Source organism: Orbilia oligospora (genome assembly GCF_000225545.1).
Source record: "Orbilia oligospora ATCC 24927 unplaced genomic scaffold scaffold00210, whole genome shotgun sequence".
NCBI lineage: Eukaryota > Fungi > Ascomycota > Orbiliomycetes > Orbiliales > Orbiliaceae > Orbilia > Orbilia oligospora.
The window spans coordinates 333,045-356,713 of NW_011645767.1; the positions used below are offsets into that span (position 1 = coordinate 333,045).

The window sequence follows — 23,669 nt, forward strand, 5'->3', positions numbered from 1 at the left end:
ACCAGTTTTGTATCCTCAAAACTAGTTTGCATAAAGTGGCCAAAATTGGGTCCGCACTGGTCTCGTTTCTGTACTTGCCTCCACAAGTATTTCGTCCTTTCTAGCTTTGAAGCCAGATCCACGGATGTTCATCTATGGCAAATTTCTAATTACCATTTAGTAAGCTAAACTAAAGTACAATCATTCTGTTAATCAAAGTAACACATGACTCTTCCCATTGTCTCCTGTACGTAGACAAGAATAATAATCGTAAACCCAATGGAAGAACTTTTTCCATCATCATCATCATCATCAATATGATAATTTCGCCGAAAGAATAACATCTCCAGCATATTATACCGCGTTTTTTTGCTTTATGATAGTTATAACGTCATTTATTCCGGAGAATTGGGAGTACCGGCTATATAATGCTTCGATCGTTTGCAAACCGAACCGTCAATTATATTCCGCCAACTGTAAAGGGCGCCGCGGCCCGAATTAGCGAAAGTAAGTCCGTCGTTCCTAATACTCAAAAGAATCTTAGCGCTAACTAGCTCACTTTATACTATCAAGTTCTCGTAACCTATATCATATTCAGAACAAGCATGCGAGCTCTAACTAGTATCAATGGCGCACCGAAGTTTGGCCAAGCAATTGGTGCAATCGCAAAGAATGTATGGATCATCCGAGGGCCAGGCAACATTTCCGTGAAAAAAGCGCTATCAAGAAGGGTTAAATAACATTATATCAATAGTACTAAGAAGGAACTACTATCGTTGTAACTTAATATTGCTGGTTAAGTTGGCTCAATGATGCATGATGCAATGTACGATTAGAACCCTCTCAAAAGGCTAGGCTTCTGGACATATTTAGCCCCAATCTCAGTTTAATTTGGAGATATAATCAACTCATAGATCTAGAAGACCAAATTTTGGGCTAGGAGCCAATTTATATGTAATACATAGTCACTTTGAGTCTAATCCCCATGTCTTCGAGTTTTGAGAAAAATGTATTAGCAAGCGATTTAAACGGAATTGGGTTCATAAACTAAGCACACTGACTTCGGTTCAACCAACAGAAATGGAGAGTTACGGGAGAAATACTACTGGATATAAAATAACTCACTTAAAGGAGACATATCGAAAAGGAGAAGAAGCGCTCATTACCAAGGTAAACCTTTCATTTCAGCTAATAAGGAAAAAGTGGATCTAGAATGCAAATAGCAGCGTCGCTCTATGTTCGCAAACTCAAGGCAAATGCTGTAGATCAAAGATTTGATTGGCGGAGCCTTTATACCGGAATATAGGTGTCGGTGCATATTAATTATGAGTGTTTTCCTACTGTCAGAGATATCAAATGTGGGAGAATACGTTGGTTGGTGTTTTAGTCCTGGCTCTAGAACAATATGCTCGGGTTGCAGACACACGAACCATTAGATACAACTATTTCGATAAAAGAATTGTAAAAGCCATGGGGAGTGTAATTCGAGAAAAAAACGTGAAATTATTTGAGAGGACCTAGCATTTCTGAGCCAACGGTAATATCATTGATTGGTGTTTTAGCCCGAAAGTAATCAACGAACTCTTAAAGAAATGTCCGCATGAAAGGGGCACAGAGAACAGGCATGTGACCTACTAGCTGAGAGCTAACTCAAATAACTAGCTGGATCAGCAAGAATGTTAAAAATGAGGCCACGGGAAGAACCTTAACTAAACTGTGGTGAAAGTGCAAGAGGTTTTGATGTCGTTCAAAGCTATAAGCCATATGTGAGCCATATGTGGGTCACGGTGGTTAAGGTATTTGGGAAAATCTTGAGATGCGCTGACACGACAGAACAGAACAGAAATTGGGACATGTGGTAACAGCGGTAGAGGCCGTTATTTTTTATACAAAGAAGGGGCCAGGAACCGATACTTTCCTGCTAGGCTGACCAGATAACATAAAATGTTATAGATATGAAGATTCAGGGGGGTCTTAATATTATAAACAGAAACTAGCTAGCCCGGAACATGAACAAGGCAATGTCGAGAATTAGGTTCGAACGTTCTACAGCTAAAGAAAAATTATTCAAGGTGCAATCGAATGCGATACTATACTAGTATTGTATTTAGAATCATCACGGACTGTTGGCAAAGCTCCCCATGTAAAGTGTATCGGCCAGTATTCAAGAAAATAAAGCATGTTTGCTTTGGCCATCTTCAACCAATTTTCGATGAATGTAGAGACCAAACTGTAGTTAGTCCATTATAAAGTTGATATCTCTATATTAATATATTGCTTTCTATAAAAACGGAAACTGTGTTAATATTTAATGCACCAATACAATTCAATGCACGATGTAACTCCGTGGAGCTCCAATATCAATGTCAAATTAAAGGCTTCTGTTTGTCTTGCCAAGATATTTCCAGATCGATCCATAATATGTGTGATGGCAAAATCTCCTTGATACCATGTCTTGGCATGTCACGATAACTTCTGGAATACAGATCGATAAGATTGCTGAAAAATAGTCTACTCTGAGCCTCTTGAGATCCTCGAGTCTGCCTTGCGAAAGCGGGTCCTCTACTCCTAAACTTTCTCTTTTTATTCTAGATTTCGTCAAAACTTGAAGAAAAATATTATGTTGTGTTATTTCGGGCAATACGATGTATCAGAGTGAGTTGAAAACAACCCGAGGTTTCAGGTAAGCGTTCTCTGAAACCTTCACTTAGACCGAGCTAGATTCACGAATTCAAGGACCGAACTTGCCGCCCTTTCGCTTTACCCATCGTATGATATTGCACATACTCGGTACATACTTTCCGAGGCCATGTCGCCAAAAACTCACAATAGGTGGCTGCAACGGTGTAGGTTTTACTAAGAGAAGCTGATATTGAAGGGGGCATCTAGTTAGGATCCTGAGTGTGAAGTGTTTGGTCTTCGCTTGTAGGGCCGCTGCCATGGCCCCTTCTTTCGGTAAGCCGTATCGACATGCATGCTGTATTTTCGTTTTGTTTTAAATTCTCCTATTGAACCAGCCCGAAATCCTATTGAACGGGCCATTGAACAGGAGTGCGCCTTGCATGCAAGGAGGTGCAGGGGCCAGGGGGCCCAGCCAGCCGAGAGCAAAGCCAAGCCATCTCGACCATGGCTTTGAAGGAAAATAAAAGCCAGCTGCACGTCGCCGAGACTTCGACCATGGTCTTGGGGCTTTATAATCAACGTAATTAACTACCACAGCGTAGAATTTCGTACTGATTAACGGCTATCGAGACTAGTCGGTTATTACTTCTGTTCGGAAACGACGGGAGGGACTTGTCAATTTTTAAACTCCCGTCTGTAGATGCATAGACATGGATTTCTTCTACCATGCTAGATTGGAAATAGCTGCCGTTGATACCGTTGATGCCGAGAAAATCTATCGAGAATACGGAATTTATGCACTTCGCCCATGACGTTTTCCTTATTCTAGATCCGGAATGCTGGTTCTATCTTCCTCGGTATTATAAATAATACATGTAAGCGGATGCGGAGATTCGTATCGACGCTCTCGTCGGGCCTGCGGGGTTTCTAGATCAGTGGATCCATGGATACATGCACATATATGTAAACTTATGTAAGTACTGACTAAAATAAATGAACTGGACTAGTTCAGCGCCAAGACTTACAACTGCAATCTTCCTCCGACAGCCTCTTAAACTTACTTACAGACTTTGGCGCCGAGGTTAAAGTTGCCTACAAAGGTGACACAAATAGGAGAGCAAGGACCCTCTGCCAAGCCGATCATTTGTGCGCAGACCACTCGGCCCCACTACCTAGCCCTATCTTTGTTTCGGCGTCGAGAAATACCTTCCGAACTTCGTATTCCAAAAACCACGAGATGGAAAACCATGGTATCAATACATTAATATCCACTAGACTGGATCAATGGTTAAGGCCGGGGATGGTAGTGTACTAACTTAAATACCACGAAGATACTCCCTTCCTTCGTTTTCTTTTCTCTTTAGATCGATTGACTTCGACCATCAGCCTAGTAGCTTCCATTCCTTTCCATTCCTTTCTCTTCCCTCTCTTCTTTTTCGATATATAAACTTTTTTTTTCAAACACTTTCACAATGAAGATTACTTTTGTCCTCGCCACTGTTGCACAGTTGGCATCAGCACATTACTTCTTTGACACCAATATCATCAATGGAGTCAGCCAACCTCTTAATAAATATGTGCGAGCCTCGACTAGGGCTATTAAGTACAACCCCATCAAATTCTCCTCCAACCCGGCCGCAGATATCCGCGATAATTCACACATAGACGGACCTGATGCCCGCTGCAATCAGGGTGCCTTTTCCAGCGCCGGAAGGACTGAGATCTTAACCGTTACTGCTGGTTCTGAGGTCCGTTTCAAGCTCGGTGTCGGGGCTACTATGCAACATCCAGGACCCGGCTTTGTCTACATGTCCAGAGCCCCAGGTGATAACGTCAAGGCGTACGATGGATCTGGCGATTGGTTCAAGATCTTCCAGGAGGGTGTTTGCAATTCAGGTGGCGACTTTACCACCAACGCCTGGTGCACATGGGACCGCAATTGGATCGCTGCTAGAATCCCAGCGAACACTCCCAACGGCGAGTATCTCGTCCGTGTCGAGCACATCGGTAAGAACAGTGTAGCGCCCCATAATTTTGACAATGCGCTAGCTAACTGACAATGTAACAGGTATCCATCGCTCCCATGTTAATCAGCCCGAACACTTCGTCTCTTGTATGCAAGTCAAAGTCACTGGCGGTGGTAACGGCGTTCCCGGCCCTCTCGTAAAATTCCCAGGTGTATACAAATCCACCGATCCATACGCCAACTTCAGCATCTACGGTGGCCACAAACCCTTCCAATTCCCAGGCCCAGCAGTCTGGAGCGGCTCCGGCACTTCCAACCCTGTAGCTACCACTACTAGAGCTGCAACTACTACTACTAGAGCTGCATCTGCGCCTACTACTACCCCCGCTTCTGGAGGATCTGGAGCTAAATCTTCTCTTTGGGGACAATGCGGCGGTAATGGATGGACTGGTCCTAAGACTTGCGCTCAAGGTCGTTGCGTTGTTTCCAACGCTTGGTACAGCCAGTGCATCCCATAAATCACTGGTCGGCAATTTTGAATGGGTCTATGGTTTCGAGATATTTTCCTCGCCAGACTCATAAAACGTATTCCGGAGGCCGAAGGGTAGACTCGGTGCAGAGGGTCGCGGGTATATACTTATAGAGGACTAGATTGCTCGCTAGTCGTGGTTTCATTCTATTGTCTATATTGGACGTCAACGAGCCTTAGTGCTTGGTACTTTTGTATTTATTCTTTTCTATTCCCCCTTTTATCCTATACACATTTTTTGAAGAATGTATTTTTTTGGCGCCGTTCTTCCGCCCAAAATCGATCTTGCTCCGCGTAGAATCCAACAAAAACAACACTTCCCGTAATTCTGAACGAAAGATAAAGAGATTAGACTCCACTAGTCTGGTCTCGTAGCCTCCACAGTTTTTGAAGTTAAATCCCCCTTTAAATCACTTCCCGTCAAGGACTAACCTGGTATCGACATGCACTAACGGCTAATCTTTCCCTAGCCTTTTGCCGCATAACACGACTAGTGAGTCTAGGGCAACACCACATGTTGTCGCAGGATCGGGGCCTCCTCTAATAGGGGTTGGGTTTAGTGAGGCACTTACTAAACTATTCCGGGAGAACGCCGATAGAAGCTATAAAAGAGGAGTAGAGTACTATACTAGGCGTTTTAATACAAGACTACTATTCTGGCACTAGAGTCAAGGGCGAAGGATCCTGGCAACTAGCCCTGGTGTGTTGTGTAGCACAAGATGCTTATGTAATACAGGCTAACACATGTCTCGTTTTGGTGCGTCAGTCTTAGCTGAGCGATGCCATTACAGTCTGCAGCTGCTCGAGCTCGAGTAAGTCAATTAAAAAACGTTAAAACGTCGAACTACTAGGGCAGAGGTGAGCATCTCCCAGACTAGGGTGCTCTACCGGGCTGTACAAACTCGAGCCTTCCTAAGTAGCAGAGGGTAGGTATCTATTTACCGAACCTCACCCTTTATACCGAGACCCCGAGCCTAAAATATCGATAATATGTGTTGAAATTGTTGTAAAGTTCGTCCCATTCGGGAGCCTCGCTTTGTCTGAGACCGTTCCGCGAGCCAAACTCGATCTTCAGATCCCATGCCGTCGGTTCCCTTTCTAATCCCGTACCTAGACATAGAATTCAGTAGTTACAGCAGGAGACCCGGTCTCTATCATTTTGCACCACCTTGTGTTGTCCGCTCTTACCACTCGAATCCGATTAAGCTCACTAGGTCCCGGGATGGATTTTGTGTTAAACTTGCTGCCATACAGAAGGCCTATGTAAGTTGTGCAGTTTGGTTACAGGGTTGTTGTGAATCTGGGGAATCAAAAATACGGTTACGAGATGGGAATTCGACTTTGCTCTCGGAAAATGCGCCTTAACACAACCTTGGCGAAAATTCGAGATAATGATTCACAAATATTTCCAAGGGGTACGAAACGTCCCAAGTTGCCCATTACAAAAAAAAGCCAAGTCCCCTGCGCTGTTGTAATTAGTTCGGCCGGTAGCGAAGCTAGCAATCCGAGACTTCTCGGAGGCTGTTTTTAAGATCTTAGGAGGAACATATGCATATTGCTCGTCTCTAAATACCCAAATCAGGCCAGCAGAGTGGGGCCTAATGTCAAAAGTCGCTTTGTCGGGCGACGCTTGATGTTAGTTATTCTTAGTTGTACGCTGCACGCCAAAAAGATCAGCCTTGTCGTTTTATAGACTCATGCATCACAGTTGAGCACCCGGTCGGAGAACCCTTTTTGAAGCCCGGGTCGAAGTTATAAAAAGCCGTAAGCTCACTACAAAGATACCGAGTGGCACCCTCAACCCATTATCTTAGGTCCACACGAAATATATCAGGATCATAAAACCATAAACATGGAAAACAAACTCCAAACAATACAAGGAAATGCTATACGGAAGGGACTATTTCCTCATCCGACTGAGGACTTCGCAACCCCCATTTTTTACCGCGAACAGTATCTCCGCAAATTCTCTGCTTCTATCCGCGAAGAAGAAAATTGGACGGAAAAGATCACCGACCGTAGTTTTATTTCGAATAAGCTGAGAGAGGCTGCATCCATAGATGGTTTGAGACTAGACAAACGCATACATGTGTGGGACAAGGAGGATGTGGATTTTGTATATCAAGAACCGATACAAAAATACAAGCCTTACGTTGAGGAATGTGAAAAGATTGGAATACAGCCCAGTGTCGACGGTGTTTGGAGAATAGATGATTTTGCCGATGAGAAAACAAGACTGGATCTTATTAAAGGTATTCAAGCGCCCACGCTGCCTGTGATTTTCATTCTCCAAGCTGAAGGGAGTTGGCCGCCTTCATTACATCTACTCTCCTACTCTCTTGCCAAAAAAAATATATGTTTTTACTAACAACATCGCAGCTGCGGCCACTCTTGAGAATGATCCTAAGAAGAAATGGCATCCAGAGTCCAACCAGCAGCTTTTAGACCTTGTACACCCATCCTGATGGCCAATAATCTACGGTCGCTCAAAGTCAATTAGTGGTGCCACTATCGAAGCCCCGACATTTGAAGATGATGAGTGGTGGGAAGATGAAATTCGGTATGACGTCTCAAGAAGATTTTGTTGGCTCCCTTCAGAGTTCGAGATATCTTCAGAAGGGAAAACGACAATAGCGTCTTATGTCAACAATCTAGCACTTCCGGAGCAGAGCGAAATCTTCCATCCTATCTTAGAAAATATTTTTTCTAAATTTGTTCCCCTGTTCAACCATATTCTCGGCGACTTACGACGCAGGATCGACTCCCTAGAGAGAGTCGAAGGACTCAGTTACAAAGAATCGAAGAAATCTAACTTCCGAAAATCTGTCCCGGAAGAGACATACATAAAAACTTGGGAAAAACTCATCGAACAGTTTGAGACAGGCGAGACCCTGACTGCAGACATTGGAAATGAGCTTCGAGTGTCTCGCAGCTTGTTGCGGCGTTTCCTGAACTCTGCACCCTTCGCCACGCAGATTTATATAACCAATAGGGGGAAGCTCACAGAGGAAAGCTGGGAACCCCCATCTCAAGAAATTCTGGAGCATGCCAAACTCCAAGGCACCACAGCAAGAGTGATTGTCAAAATGGCTACAATCATTCTAACGCCAGAGAAACCACAATGGAAAGGTGGACCATGGCATATAGAGGCAACAAAGGTAATCCTTACGATACATGGGGTCCTCGACCTAGCAAGGCTAATAGAATTAGAATGAACGAATTATTGCGACAGGCATCTATTATTATGACCAAGATAACATTACACCCTCTTCACTCGCCTTCCGTCGGGCGGTTGACCGAATCAGGATATATCAGCGACACAACTCCGCGGAGTATATAGAAAAACACAATATAACCGTCGAAGAAGGCATACCTGTGGCCCAAGAGCTAGGTAGCATTCCTACAAAGGTACGAAATATATCTACGTATTATAGTTACGGGAAATCCTACCCTGGTTGGGCAGTGAGACTGAGTAGTGCTAATATATGGACTAGAAAAATCGAGCCATCGTGTTCCCGAACATTCTCCAACATAGGATCGAGCCTTTCGAACTGGTAGATAAAACAAAGAAAGGTTATCGTAGGATCTTAGCATTCTTTTTATGTGATCCATCCATAGAGCACAAGGTACGACAAATATATCAACCTTCGATCCAGCAGCACAACTAATATTTAGAAGATCCCTACAACAAGGACAGTACCCCCACAACAACCAGATGTCCAAGAGGCTATTATAAAAATGCTCTGCAAAACTGGGGCTGGCAAGTTACCAGTGGAATTATTCCAAGAGGTAACAAAAGATATGCCCCAGCCAATATCTCGGGAGGAAGCCGAAAATTATAAGGAAGAGTTAATGCAGGAGCGCGTGAAATTTCGTGAGAATAGTCCTGCCGTAACCGGAATGACGGCCCAAAGATGTATGTGCCCTTCAAGTATGTCATTCATATCGCAAAAAGCTAATGAAATATATCCAGTTCGCTGTACGGATTGAAACAAAAGTTCTCGATGTCTCTCTTTCTTACACATATATCAAGACTTTCTCACACAGATATTAGACATCATGGATGTCCAAAAAATGACAGACGAAGACCTTATCAAAACTATCAGCCGAGAGGATCTAGTCTAAGATAGGTGGCTCTATATATCTATAACAGTATAAGAGTGCAGTGGTATATGTAATACTTTCCAATAAGTAGTCAGATCGAGATGGGAAGATCATAATCTGTCCTGTTGACACTGTGCCTGTGGACAAAAACAATTCCGTCTGTCGGGTAACTGTAGCATCGTAACTTAAGATCCCGAGTACCACTTCAGAGCTCTTGACTGCTGCGTCAGTGTTATAATAACTATTCTATATCCGCTTTCATAAATAGAATATTAAGTCCCAGTAAATCTCACAGCCTCAAATATATCACGGAAAGAGAGTGTCAGGAGCCTCAGATTATCGTCGCCCGTTCCAGTTATGACCTATTTTACTCTTATTCTTTTTATTCTAATTATCATACTCTAGCGTAATTCTGCTCTTTCAGGGTACTTCAAATTGCAGTTATAAGTTTTAGGTCTGCAACATTCAGTCGTCAGATTCATTCCCCCCTATAAGTCCGCAGGCATCCAGCTGACCTACTGTTAGACTCGATGAAGCAAACTTATAAAGAATAGACAGAAGAAATTAAAAACAATGACAAATAGGACTCAAATAGTTTTTCCTAGTGTACCATTTTCCGGTCTTCCTGAGGGGATTTAGAGCACGAAATGGTATCGGTTAGATCATCAATAGAGATATTCTACGGCCTGCGCCCTACGTAATAACTCTGTCCCGCAGCTGAATCGTCGTCCAACAATTCATTATTCATAATGTCATAATACTAGAGTAGAAGTTAAAACGTTAAGAAGATAGTCTCCAACCCAGGGCGGGCACCAAGATTGAACCGCATTCTAAATATTCCTGATCTAATATAGAGATGTGACGTCACACAGTTAGTAATCTCATATGACAGGGAACCCGGTCTCCAGATGATGATAAATGAAGAGTTCTATAGTCGGCGAAGAGTCTCTGTCAGACTGCCTACGGATCTAAATCTTGCACAACGGGGAGACTCGATGGAGGGAGTGATAATCTATTGGATAAGCTATCCAGCTATATGCAATTCCGCCAACATTGTGAAAGGGGATGGTGTTTACGCTAGCTGGTATTTTCGCTAGGTAACCGGTAAGCGGAGCGAGCCTTATGCTTCGCTTAGGCCTATCATTACGCATGATGGTGACCAAATAAGTCGTAGTGCGTGTGTAGTGACTGAAAAACTTCTATCGACCGAAAATTTTGATGAAATGCAAGCTAGTGAGACGGCAAAAACGGTTGACCCCAAGGCTTCACGCTTCTTTGCATCAATTTGCAGAATGACGTATCGGCAGAGAGCTAGCTGCAGTTGAGGAATGTTGGATCCGTACTCCGTCCTACTCGTAAATGGACATCTTCCCACGCATATCTAAGAGCAGTAGCGTTCTGGCCCCCCACTTTTAGTAGGCCTGGTCAAGTAGGTGTACAGTAAGCATGTTCGATCGGTTTCTTAAACGGTTGGGGCTGGTCTCGTTAGGTTGGGCCTTGAATCGTGGCGGCGTTATGACATTCCTGCGAACCAGCTGTGTTGTATTCAGCGAGCCTATCCACAGTTGAGGGGTCTGGCGACGAGACAAAGTCTATCACAGCAGCAATAATTCGTCTTCAATTTAGAATAAATTAACTAAATTTATAAAGAGCGGCCAAATCTTTAAAACTTGTACAGGATGATAATTCTGTGCCATATTTTCATTTCTTATGCGAAAACGTTGGACTTTCGTGTCATTTCCCTCGACAGGGCTGGAGTACTCAAGTACACTTGTTAACGTAAAAACTCTCGGTTTTGAATTCTACCGATCTATTAAAAATGACCGATCGATCTGGGCGAACCCAAGATTTTGTTCTAGTAAGCAGCATTCCTCATTGATCACAATCATCTACGGCTTTTCATTTAATATTTTTGTATTTGGACTAGTAGGCCTAATCTTGACTGTGCATAAGAGCTAGCCCAGACAGGCTATCCATGTATATATAAGCACCATGTTCGGCCGGGCCTAGCCCGGATCGGTAATTTGTGTTCGCGGGGTGCTTCGCTGTGCTTTCACGCTTTCGCGGCGTACTCTTCGTCACTATCAGATCTTATTGATTATAAACATGAATCGTCTTCGATTGTTTCGAATGACAATCTATAAGATAGATAAATATTCGAATTTATTCTCAAATAAAACTTCGAGAAAAAAAACCTATTTCTTTATCACTATTACAAAATCGATATCATGTTCATATAACGAAGGCGGGCGGAGGCCGCCATTGGGTTCGCTCTCGCTTGTATATACGTATATACGCACCACTGGTCAGCTCATGCATCTGAACCTGCAGCTTCAAAAGTAGGGGGTAGACAAGCTAACTTAATGAATCAAAGCTAGGATAGCCATTTGGGAAAGGCGCTATCTCAAGCATGGTAAGGTAAGCTAGCTACCCGGTGTTCTATCGTGCATGTGCAGCCAATGCAAAGCACACTCCTCACTAACGGCTCCACAACGTCAAGCACCGTGATCCGAATCACATCACCAACGCGAATCCCTACTTAGTTAATAAGATCAATTGATTTTTGAATACTATACAAAATAAGTTTAACAGCTTAACTTTATACATATAAAAAACAGAAACCTTTTGCTAAATAAAGTCAAAAAATAATTTAGTTAATCAGTTTTTATTTGAATTAATTATAACTATTTTAAAAAATTTATTCGCAAAATTTGGGGTTTGTAATGCTTGAAGTTAGTTGGGACTTATAAGTAGTGTTGCAGATCCAGCGAGTCCACCGGATCGAGCGTTTATGGAGTATCCGGCTCGAAAGGAATGTCTGAACCCAGGTGCATGCGTAAGAACTCCACGCCCTGTTTGAAAAAAAGGAAAGAAGAGGTATCACAAGATACATACATACATACATACCAAGCCTGTACGTAGCGTCACACTCGTACGTTAATCCACCATAGCCTATGGGACACTCACCTCTGCCTTAATAGATATTACGAACTTGACAGGTAAAAGATATCAGATGATTTGGCATTGTAAATATAAAGTATAGATACCATATTTCAAACAAGGGTAAGAAGAAGAAAAAGGGGATAAAGAAAACCAATTATGCTATTTGGTTGCACTGTGACTTAGTTATAATTAATTGCTTCAGCAGGCTTGCCATGGAAACTTTTGGTTCGCGCCGTAGGTGATTCCAACCAGTATGCTTCATAGTTCATATTAGTCCCAAGCCGGTCCCCAAAAGAGAATAGCGATATGGTAGCAGACTCTTGGCTTAAAGACTAGCGCATTCGCATTGTGGGCTAGCTGCATCATTGAATTTTCACATCCGAGCGATATGCAGCTCGTCTGAAGATCACGGTATAATTTTAGTGGCGAGTTCGAGAATATTCGAATACAATCTGTAAGCAAGGCTATGTCTCCGTTGAGTATCAAAATCTCACAGCGAGGGAACCCGTGGGGTTCAGTTCAATAGGTGTACAAACAGGCTATAGATCTACGATGACAAGCCGCCATCGATCGCGGTCTGGCCGAGAAATTCGAAAACTAAAGTCGAGATATATCGATATGTCCAAACGAAGCTCTCCGTTGATAGTTAGCTTAATTTCTATATAAAGGGGCTCGAGTTAGCACTGTAGCCCTTCATTCCCTTATAATCATCTGCTCATCGCCGCGCTCGCAAGTTTAGTTACTATCTCACTATATACTCTTAAATTTTACCTCCTAAGTTTAACTAACGGAAAGAATGTCCACTTTACGGAGGCCGTACACTTCTAGCCCTGAGCTCCCAACATGCGGCCTTATCGAACTCTTCTTAAACCGGGTTATAGAGTTTCCAGAAAAACTTGCTGTCATTGATGGCAATATTATGCTTACATACCGTCAACTTCTCGAGAGGGTCAAACAATTTGCATTTATCCTCCGTAATTTCAGAGAAATTATGCTAGAGGAGCCCATTGCGATTCTCACCTCGAAGGGACTTGACCATATCATATCTCAAATGGCTATTATATTTTGTGGAGGGACTTGTCTGCCCCTGGACCCGACCTGGTCAGATGAGCAGCTTAAACGTCGACAATCCGACACTGGGTTCAAGATCGTTATTGCGGATCAGCAGAATATTCATCGACCTTCTGCTGCAACTAAAATTTTGATTTTTTATGAAGACTTGGACAAGGTTAAAGACTACCAAGGACTAAGCCACATTCCCACCTCATCTAAGTCCCGATCTCATATTTTATTCTCGTCTGGGACAACCGGGGTTCCAAAGGGTATTCAGGTAGCCGTTCATGGAATACACCGATTGAACTTTTGGTTTCAGTTCAAGCCGAGCGATCGCATTGCCCACGTCAATAATGTCGTGTTCGATGCTTGTATCCAGGATATTTGGTGTCCCTTGATCTCTGGCGGCACTGTAATAAACATCCCTAAAGAATTAATGCTGGATCCATTCAAGTTTGCGGAAGCTATCAAAACCTACCGGATTACTTGGGTACTCCTTACCAACGCGCTCTTCAATGCGATCGCCATTGCATGCCCAACGGCCTTCGAAACAGTGGATATTGTTGTGGCAGCTGGAGATGCCCCAAATACCTCCGTTATGAAGCTCGTTCTCGAAAGAGGCCCTCCTGGGCGATTACTTAATGGTTATGGCCCCTCAGAGTGCTCTATTCTTTCTTCGACATACGATGTAACTCTTGAGGATGCAACTTTGGGTACAATGAGCATTGGAAGACCATTGCTAGATGGTGACTACCATGTTCTCGATGAGAACCTCAGGCCTGTCGCCGGCACCGATGTGGGAGAGCTATATATAAGTGGTCCTGGTCTTTCGCCAGGGTACCTCAATAGACCCGACCTCAATGAGAAATCGTTCCTCAACCTACGCAACTTAACTCATGGCGGGCCTCTCCGTGTCTATAAGACAGGTGATTTAGTAAGGCGTCGCGAAGGATCTGATCTTCTCGAGTACGTAGGACGTCGAGATAATCAAATCAAACTTTCGGGCCACCGTATCGAGTTGGAAGTGATCGAAGCTTTCCTTGCCGGCACCGGCCTTGTTTCCGCGGCTGCGGTAATCAAGATACAGCCCCGGGAGGTGGAGTCCCCTGCTTTCCTTCAAGCGTATGTAGTACTCAACCCTCCAGCAAATCTCGATTCCCTTGCCAAGAAAGTAAGGGAGAAGTACCCGGAGAATTTGGTTCCTCGTCTGACACCCATCGATCGCTTCCCACTAACTCCAAACGGGAAAACTGATCGTAAGGCCTTAGAAGCCTTATGCCTCGAATCTATTGAACAGGCCCGCCTCAAAATAAAAGGAAACTTTGATATCAGCTACAAAAATCTTTTAACTGTTGATAAGTTGAAGTTTATTTGGTCTGAGATACTCTTGGTTCCGCCTGAGGAGATTAAACCCACCGATAAATTCTTTTCCCTCGGAGGATCATCAATTAATATTGCGAGCCTCGTCTCCGAAATTTACAAAAAATTCAATTTTAACATATCGGTGCGTGATGTTTATGAACATCAGACATTACAGAGAATGTCAAGATACATAGAGTCCGGCTTTTGCCCCAAGACCGCGGCAGCCAATTCTAAAGATGTGAGAAATTACATGATAAATGATCCCAAACTAGCCGATGAATTGGTGCCCCTTCCAGGCCCAATTTCAAACTGGCGTTGCACGGAGGAGGGAGATGTGCTCTTAACTGGTGCTACCGGCTTCCTTGGAGCATTTTTCCTCCAGGCTCTCATTGAGCTCCCAGAGATTCAAACCATTCGATGCCTAGTACGGGCAAAGGACTCTAATGATGGTCAGCTACGAATCCGAAAGAACCTTCAAAAGTACCACATATCGATTGCGGATTCATTGATGACATCTAAATTGACTGTCTTAAGCGGCGATCTGGCGGAACCCCTCCTAGGGTTAACTCCCGGCGTATACGAAGAGGTAGCTCGATCTTGTGCAACCGTCTTCCATTTGGGAGCCCATGTGAACTACATACAGCCATACACTCTACACCGTCCGGCAAATATTGCCGGGACGCTCAATATCTTACGTTTCGCCGTTACCGGCAGGAAAAAGACAGTTCATTATTCATCAAGTATCGGTGCCTACGGGGCTCCCGATCCTACAGCTTCGGTTAAGAATTTAGCAGAATATTTGCCTGAAGACGAGCCTCTCGATGCCTTCATCAACGGCCTTGTATATGATCTTGGCTACTCACAAAGTCAATTTGCGACGGAGCAATTGGTTTGGCGGGCTATTCAAAGGGGACTGCCCATCTCCATTTACCGGCCAGGATTTATTCTCGGCCACTCAAAAACGGGCTACGGAAATCCTGACGACTTTTTTGGACGAGTTGCAATTGCTTGTATTAAAATGGGATTCTATCCACTACTCCCTAAACAACGGAAAGAATTTATTCCGGTAGACCAAGTAGTGAAACAACTACTCCACATATCTTCCAATGATAAGAATATTGGCCGCGCTTACAATCTAGTCACACTTAGGAACTCCGAATCAGTGGAGTTAAACGATACATTTGAAATGCTAAGTCGATGCGTGGGCGTCAAATTAAAAGGTCTTCCGTACCAAAAATGGCTCCAAGAGTTGTCAAAGCCACAGAACAGCAATGGTGTCCTCAAACCATTGATTCCTATGCTGCAAGAGAAAGTATATGGAGGTTTGACTCGTTGGGAACTCTATGAAAATATGGCTTTTTACGAAACGACAAATACTCGTCGCGCAATTTCAGACTCAGATGATCCTCAAGGTTGCCTCCCTCTTGACGAGTCGCTTCTAAAGCTTTACGCTATTAGATGGCTCCAACAAGAAACCGAAATTTGCGACCCCGCAATAAGATCAGGACACACCCACGCAAAGAAGAACAACCCCCCGAAGGATCCTCATTCCAAAGCGTCGCGGTCGAAGGCTGAACCTAAAGTGAAACTGGGGCAAGGACAGCCTCTAGATTTTCGTCGGGCAGCATCTGAACCCCATGTTTGAAGAGTCCGGAAAGTCAATTGGTACCACACCTCCGCAAGTATTCCGATATATAAGACTCTTTTGTTTCCAGCTTCCTTATTAATACCTGTAATTTCTAGAAAAGAATCGTATCAGTAGAAGGGTTTTGAGATAATATGTTTCGGCATAATTTCAAGCTTACAAGCTATCTTATGGCGCTCATACTGTAACGATGGAGATTCCTGATGGCTTGCGGTTTAGGCAAATTGCCCAGGTTTCTCGCACTTTAAACTTGTTTTGGGACTTTGTAATTTAACTTGAAACTCAGTAACTATAACTATACTTAGCAACCAGAAGGAACTTAAATTATAAAACAAGACTTTCGATCAAATGCATAAGTGGAACAAGTTGCCCCCAGAGTAAAAAATTTATATAAGATGTCACCTTGTACACTGATGCGAACATCGAATACATCAGTATATACAAAGTATTTTGGTAAGTACCAAAGGTAGTTAGGAGGTTTAATCGATACCATAGCCTCTAAATCTTTCAGTGACTCCAAATCAACCTATGGGCAGAAGCTACCATTCGTTCCCATTTTTCCGTGCTTATAAAGCAAATACTAAGTGTACACGGCCCTTTTACGGCATACGAGTACATAAATTACGTATACGAACTAAATTTCCGAGTCAATCTACAGCCCCAGCTTTTGAAACATCGTCTCAAAGCCGTATACATTGCAACGCGAATCGGAATATCTCCCAACTACTTTGTTTAAGAGTTTCAAACAAGAACCACACTACAAATGCATCCACTACCCATAAAAGACTTAAATCGCCTCTCCAATTTGAATAAGGACGAAATTGTCAGTTGGCTGACCTCTATGTGCACAGTACTAACGGGGAAAAATAGGCTAGTTATAGGACAACTGGTCAGGGAACTATCGTGCCCGAGTAAAAGGTGGAAAACCAAGCGTAGATACCCCCCGACACTAAAGCACCCGCAGTGAGCTAACCGCATTTTTTTGCTGCAGAGATATCCGGACATTAGGCCTCCTTGATTATAACGGTATCTTGATACCAATCACGTCCAAAGCTTGTGTCCTAGCAGCACTCCTGTCGCTTTTCCTTCAGCCTTTCATTGGTCTTAACATTCTGCCGGGGAATGGCATAGACTACGGCTTCTACCTTACTTACGTTCTAGAGATTCTCGTAAAATGGGTTAGATTGTTCATAAAGAGAAATAAAGATCGCCCCCGTGCATGTTGTGGCATGATAGCGATTCCCGGATCTTCAACTCAACGAGCCCCATTCTTATGGCTGGGCACCTCTCAACCAATGACTAAAGACCTAGATACGCTCGACTTTGTCAAAAAATGCCGTCGAGCCATCTGCGAGAAAACAGGCGTTTGGTCCAGGGCTTTGGAAAAGTGGAATGTTGGAACTTGTGCGGAAACAGTTCCACTTTCGGTTATGCCAATTCATGAAGATGGTGTAGTCTTTTCTCTTTGTTTAACTTCGAAAGGACTGGATAAGCCTTTAGGAGCTTGCAAAACATGCCAGGCCACATTTTTGAGCTATTTTACAACTACTAGCAGAAGAGTCGTCGATTTAGCAGAGAGCGGTGAAACTAATGCGAAGGTAGGATAAACCATGTTCCTTAGGCGAGAAAGAAGTCGAGTTTTTCATCGACTGAAATCTATAAGTTTTTATAATTTACACTTAGCCCCGAGACTATTTCACACATAGTATTATACCTCGATTTCGCTAGTCCTGGCTCCTCTCCGGACAACAACGTTGTCTTCTGAGCTCGGGGTCCGGAAAACTGATGTTGATGACGGCATATTATGTTCTGTAATAGCATTATGTCTTTGAACTTCATCACTTCCCATAGCCATCTGCGAATCTTCCTCCCTCTTCTTTCTGAGCCACCTTTCGACCCACGGTTTCAGGTTGAACCACCCGCCACAAGCCATAACCCCAATCCATAATATCAATTCGCTTCCATATATAACCATGCCCAGTACGTCCAGGTGTCTTTCGAAGAATATTGACACCAGACTCGTCAAGTCTCCAAGCGCATCAATAAACACAAACAAGAAACTGATTCCCCTAACAGTTTTATGGGTATAGATATCCCAGTAATGTCTTAGAACCCCCAAGGAAAGAAAAACAGCCGAGAGAACCGCCATGAGTGTTAAGGGCCATTGAAGTCCATTACGTTTAGGGATACGAAGCGCGAATATCAACCCTGTTTCAAGGCCGCCAAGGGTTATTCCAATAGCCGAAGTTACACCTAGGCATTTTTTCAAATCCCACTTTGAGGAGTAGTAATGACATTGCGCCCATGTAACCAAACTCAGGAACGTGAGAATCTGAGGCTGGATTTGTAGTGCAATGTTAAAACCGCTTACGACGTTGTAGATGCCAAGTGGAACCCCTGCAAATGCCCATAGAAGCATCATGGAAGGTTGGAGGCCTGTGGTATGGTGGCGGCGGTAGTTTATCCATATCTGGGGAATAAGTTGGATAGACCAGCAAACCTGCGACAAAAAAGGTTATTTTTTAGGGACTGGGTTGGACAAGATCAATGTATTATCAATTATTTAGTAACATCAACTTACAGCTCCGGCGGTTCCGAGGACATTCGCGGCAACAGGGTTATCCATAGCTAGTGAAAGAGTTACGTAACCGATGAAAGGCGCTCTTGCTACTATCGTTCGCTTGAGAGGTGATGGTTGTCGGTAGTCAAGCGGATCATAGTAAGTTTACAGATCATGAATGTATTTGAAGGGAGTAGGCAACAAGAAACTAAGCCCCATAAAGACGCGCCATAACATAGCTTGGGTCCGGTTCCGGAAGCCGAAGCCAGCCATAATTTTATAACAAGCGACAACTCACAAGCTTGTGCAAGCCTAGCGCGGGTTTATAACGTTGAGAACGATAATATAATCAAATTCGGCATCTGCATATGTAGATGCAAATGATATCAAAAATTGCGAAACTGTATTTGCAATTAATCAAGTCTTTGGGCTCCTATTGCGGCAGTTAAACCCCGACCAAAATATCGAGTGCGCGTGCGGTCAATAACTTCACGGGCTGGTTCGTCAATGCCTCCCTTTGCAACGTATGGGAACGAGACCAGTTGGCCCTAAGACTATAACACTAGCGGTTGTCCTCGAGGCTAAGCCGGACATGAGACTAGAAATTATAGATACTTAGGTAGTTTATCTACCAGCTACATTGAAACACGATGCCTCTTTATGCAGCTTTCTATACAATACGAATCCGATTCCTTTACTTCTAGCGTCACTCGGTAAACTTGCTACTAAACTGACTATTTGAGTAGAATGTAGGTACTTGAGTATTTAGATGTCAGGAGTACTCAAGCTAGGATCTAGCGATAGCTTACCAGTCGACTAGATCAATATCATGCCAATTTGTAGTTCGAGATCGCTAGAGCTTTTCGGAATGTTACCATGCGTAAACGCATCCACCCAAATCAATAAAAGACTGGTACTTATTAAAATCTATTAACATATATATGGTTTATCACTTTGGGTTGCAAGAGTAGATAGTTGATAATGGCTACTAAGTAAAACTTTCGCACGAAACTTCCAGAATAATACATTTCATTTGGTAACTATTTACATAGTCATTTTAACCTAAAACCGCCGGCGCCACAATATCATGGAAGTAGTACTCCAAAGGCTCTGAAACCGGTTCAAGTGCAACATCTGGATTATGAAAATCATCAACTTCATCCTCAAACCCCGCAAATTTGTCTAGCAAAACGACTCCATTTCTTTGTGCTCGTTTCACAAAATCCCTCAGCTCAGACTCCACTAAAACCGTCAAAGAATCAGTACTGCCCAACCCAAGTGAAGATTTAAGCACCGCACACTGCCAGTGACCGTAAGCTGCTTGCCAGTTCCCCTTGTTCCTCTCAACATATGACATAACTCTATGGCATCGAACACTAATATCCGCTTGGTGGAAGCTTGACATCAGCTGCTCGGATAGTAACATCGCTTGTAAAACCCAGCTCTCGACTTGCACCAGGTCGCCTCTCGAACGGTAGCATAGTGCTAATTCAATACAAACGTTGCATTTTTTGTAAAGAAGTTCTTGGGTGTTCTCCTCTTCTTCTTCAGCCACCCTACCCTGGAGCTCGGTGATGGCTTTGGAAACGGGTAGCTTTCGGAACACCGAACGTGTAAGTGCCTTTTGGATTGATTTGGTCTCCGCGTGCTCAGGGCCCAACTTCCGACTAAACCTTTCTGATACTTTGTTCATGAGTCTTTCGACTACTTCAAGACGACTCCAGTTATCCAGGGAAAGGAGGGAGAGAAAGACATCGTAAAGTTTTGGGTCGCTATGCTTGTAGAGCGTGGCAAGGTGTTGTAGCAGTATCTGCAAAACATCTACTCGGGGCTCCAGGCGTAGATTCAAGAGCATCTCTAGGAGCTCAGGTAAAAAGCGTCGGTTATGACTATGAACTAGCCTATCCAGACTAGCGAAGCCCTCCTTGAAATATGTAAAGGCGATCATATTATCATCGAAGAGATAGTCCCAGCCTTTCCACATCCCGTTTGTGAAATCGTTGAGGGCATCTGAGGTCAAATCCGCCAGACCAGGATTAAGGTCTTCAAGAACAAACAACATATCGCAGTAGTAGTCGGTGTTCCATATTGCTGCCTCCAACATCTGGGATTCGTGGGGTCCCCGAACTACTTGCCGAATATGCTCCCTCGAGGCCGTGGATACGAAGATATCACAGGCTTCTTGGAATAACCGTCGCTCTGTTGCATTGGCTGAAAGCTCAGAAGCCCGATCTATTTCTTCGACGTCATCTGAGCTTTCAGATCGCCCACTCGAAGCCCCAGGACTAGGTGAGGATGGCCGCGACGGTCCAGGTGTGTGTATTTGAATAACAGAAACAGGCTGCTTAACAACAGTTGATGCCCAGGCCCGCGGGTTTCTAATACCCTTCCGCCGCAGGTAACGCTGTATCTCTTCTTGGGTAACCCTCTTATCGCCGATGGTGAAAATTGTTTTCTTATTCAGCTTTTCACGGTCGGCCGTGATTCGAACCGCTTCTGCAATATCGGGCTCTTTGTGATATGAAGTGAGTTTCCAGTCACGCATTCGCTTTTTAAGCATGGGAAGTCTAATTAAGCGATCATTTTTTAGCATGCTATAGCCTCACCACTTGGAAAAACGTTGCATGATTATAACAAGTTTCCTCGATCTAAACTTGTAGTAGACAGAAAATCTTGAAAGCGGTAAAAAGTACATACGTTGGCCGAAACTCTGGAAACTGTTTTTCAAGTTCCCTTAAAATTTGCTCCTGCTCGTTTCCCTCATCCTTTAACTTTGCAATAATATGCTTCTTTTCTTCCCATTCTCTTGGGGAATATAGTCGTCGAGGAGTAGTTTCAGGGACACTATTGTCCCTGCGAACTCGGGCCGCCATCGACACTTGTGTTGTGTAACAGTGCGGGGATGTGCGGGTGGTGTGTGCTCAGCAAGCCATCAAGCCAGGTAGCTAGAGCGCTAGATCAGCAACAATAATTGCAATCTTGCTTTAAGCTCGTAGGTGGACCCTGAATGGATGGAATAGGAAAGAGGTTAAGATCAAAGAGACTGTTTTAGTCGATGCATGGGTGGCGTTTTGAGCCAGCGTCCATGTCTCCAGTTTATAATCGATCCCCGAGACTTCTTCGTGGTTGTAGGAGAGAAGATCGGAGTGCCGGCACTGACAATGATGAGTCGATGGGCTAGTTAGCAGGTCTGTTTTGGCGAAGTCTTTCAGCCTTCCTGCACCGTTTGGCGGCCAAGAGACTAGGATGCACCCTTTTTCCCAAAAGGCTGGGACACAACATTCACAACCTTTTGAGAATTGACGTACGTCGATACGAACGGCGATTGCACCTGCTAGAATTCTGACGTGCGATGTTAATATGAGCATTAGTCTATTTGTTAGAATCAGGACGTATAGGTATTTGGGGGTTATATTCGCCGACCATACAAATTTTGGCTGTGATAATACAATCTTTTATTGTTTACAGTTGCGGGCCGGGACAAATTCCAGTTCTCTCCGAGCTCAGTTCGAAGGATTCAACCACCCATGCCGAACACAAGCTATGTCGACATGTCGTTATATCGATTTTTTTATCGCTATTAGCCGGCTATTGGCCCCAGTTACAAAAATTAAATGCTTCTCAAAGGAACCAATTGACCATAAAACCGCAGTACATGCAATTGCTCCAGATCGATTGGGGGAGTTTTTTTTTTCATGTGAAATATCTTGCATGGTTTCAAAATATCACATCCCGTCTGTGTTGCACCTGCCCAATCAGCAATTCGATACGATGTATGTCGCTACCGGCTTCCTATTGGAAGATCTACCTTCCACCTAAACCGACGACTATTAACATCACGGTCTTAATATTCAGATGGCTTGTTAAATCGAGCTTAGATAGTAATTAAATCTTAGTATATATTTTAAACTTCTATATATTGGGGATTTTTAGCCTTTCATTGACAGATAGTCTATATACATGTGAGTGCAGCAGAGATCAGTTCCTGTTTGCATAGTTTTCAGGGCGAGTGCATCTAAAACCGTTCATAGATCCTCTTTGAATTATTTTTACAAAACCAGCCGGTGTAAAACAAATTATAAATATCAAGCCTCGCAGAAATTTTGATACAGTTCCTTAATCCGTCCATTCAAACCAAAACGCCTTAATCAAAACACCCCAAGCCTAGGAAAGGGAGCAAAAACAGAAATGTAGGGAAACCTCTTTTATTGGTGGATGAGTGTATGGCTCCGAGACCAAATTGGGAAAGAGAAGATTGTGCTAATACGTATTGCACTGATAAATCAGAGCCGAGAAAGCCCTCTTGAGACCTCTGATATTAAGCCGCAAGTTGCGCCTGCGTCACTTCCAATATTTCTCCCATACACACCAAATCTTTGATCTTGGTTTTTACAATCTAGGTAGATGTTGGGAAACTTTGAAAGCTTTCGAACTTCTCCTATATCATGGAAAAAGCCGTCGGCTGTTGTCTCGCAGTACCATCTTGCTAGAGGCTCGGATGGGATGTTTTCGTGAGAAATCGACGGGACGAGCTCAGTATTGTAAGGATTTAATTTGATTTCAAGTTGCTCTAGTCTTTTTGACCATGTTCTTTCAATTGCTACGAGGTCAATACTCTTGGCGTTTTCGTCGTCAAAATCAATTTCGATCATCAATTCTCGTGGTGTTTCAGTGCCACTGTGGCGCTAATTTTACTGTCAGACTCGAGTGTGGCAAACCAGGATATCATGCAGAAACTTACCTTACTGTTTTGGATAGCTTCGTCAATCATTCTGGGGTTCTATGCGGGGTTATTTTTTGGATATAAACTACAAGATTTATCTATATTCGTCTAGTCATCGGCTACAGATAAATGTTGAATTCTTATCCAAAAGGGTTGCTGTTCCGTGATTGATTTTGAGCAATT

General features: G+C 43.6%; 8 protein-coding genes across 8 annotated transcripts; 5 read left to right on the forward strand and 3 right to left on the reverse strand.

The window, feature by feature from the left end:
- Positions 1-4,073: 4,073 nt before the first annotated feature.
- On the forward strand, positions 4,074-5,085 carry AOL_s00210g85 (uncharacterized protein; the record flags this gene model as incomplete). The annotated part of the gene is made up of 2 exons (XM_011128887.1): positions 4,074-4,608; positions 4,670-5,085. The coding sequence occupies 2 exons, from the start codon at positions 4,074-4,076 to the stop codon at positions 5,083-5,085; spliced, it is 951 nt and encodes a 316-aa protein (XP_011127189.1).
- Positions 5,086-6,948: 1,863 nt separating this feature from the next.
- On the forward strand, positions 6,949-8,572 carry AOL_s00210g86 (uncharacterized protein; the record flags this gene model as incomplete). The annotated part of the gene is made up of 5 exons (XM_011128888.1): positions 6,949-7,399; positions 7,476-7,546; positions 7,589-8,254; positions 8,307-8,504; positions 8,531-8,572. 5 exons carry the CDS (start codon positions 6,949-6,951, stop codon positions 8,570-8,572), a joined length of 1,428 nt encoding a protein of 475 aa, XP_011127190.1.
- Positions 8,573-8,834: 262 nt separating this feature from the next.
- Positions 8,835-9,221, forward strand: AOL_s00210g87 (uncharacterized protein; the record flags this gene model as incomplete). Its single annotated transcript, XM_011128889.1, has 3 exons — positions 8,835-9,012; positions 9,070-9,075; positions 9,151-9,221. 3 exons carry the CDS (start codon positions 8,835-8,837, stop codon positions 9,219-9,221), a joined length of 255 nt encoding a protein of 84 aa, XP_011127191.1.
- Positions 9,222-12,939: 3,718 nt separating this feature from the next.
- Positions 12,940-16,203, forward strand: AOL_s00210g88 (uncharacterized protein; the record flags this gene model as incomplete). Its single annotated transcript, XM_011128890.1, has 1 exon — positions 12,940-16,203. One exon carries the CDS (start codon positions 12,940-12,942, stop codon positions 16,201-16,203), a length of 3,264 nt encoding a protein of 1,087 aa, XP_011127192.1.
- A 1,295-nt stretch (positions 16,204-17,498) lies between these two features.
- AOL_s00210g89 (uncharacterized protein) lies at positions 17,499-17,810 on the forward strand (the record flags this gene model as incomplete). Its single annotated transcript, XM_011128891.1, has 1 exon — positions 17,499-17,810. The coding sequence occupies one exon, from the start codon at positions 17,499-17,501 to the stop codon at positions 17,808-17,810; it is 312 nt and encodes a 103-aa protein (XP_011127193.1).
- A 10-nt stretch (positions 17,811-17,820) lies between these two features.
- AOL_s00210g90 (uncharacterized protein) lies at positions 17,821-18,829 on the reverse strand (the record flags this gene model as incomplete). Its single annotated transcript, XM_011128892.1, has 3 exons — positions 17,821-17,859; positions 17,918-18,703; positions 18,785-18,829. The coding sequence occupies 3 exons, from the start codon at positions 18,827-18,829 to the stop codon at positions 17,821-17,823; spliced, it is 870 nt and encodes a 289-aa protein (XP_011127194.1).
- A 991-nt stretch (positions 18,830-19,820) lies between these two features.
- AOL_s00210g91 (uncharacterized protein) lies at positions 19,821-21,636 on the reverse strand (the record flags this gene model as incomplete). Its single annotated transcript, XM_011128893.1, has 2 exons — positions 19,821-21,330; positions 21,461-21,636. 2 exons carry the CDS (start codon positions 21,634-21,636, stop codon positions 19,821-19,823), a joined length of 1,686 nt encoding a protein of 561 aa, XP_011127195.1.
- Positions 21,637-23,046: 1,410 nt separating this feature from the next.
- AOL_s00210g92 (uncharacterized protein) lies at positions 23,047-23,534 on the reverse strand (the record flags this gene model as incomplete). The annotated part of the gene is made up of 2 exons (XM_011128894.1): positions 23,047-23,448; positions 23,505-23,534. 2 exons carry the CDS (start codon positions 23,532-23,534, stop codon positions 23,047-23,049), a joined length of 432 nt encoding a protein of 143 aa, XP_011127196.1.
- Positions 23,535-23,669: the final 135 nt, after the last annotated feature.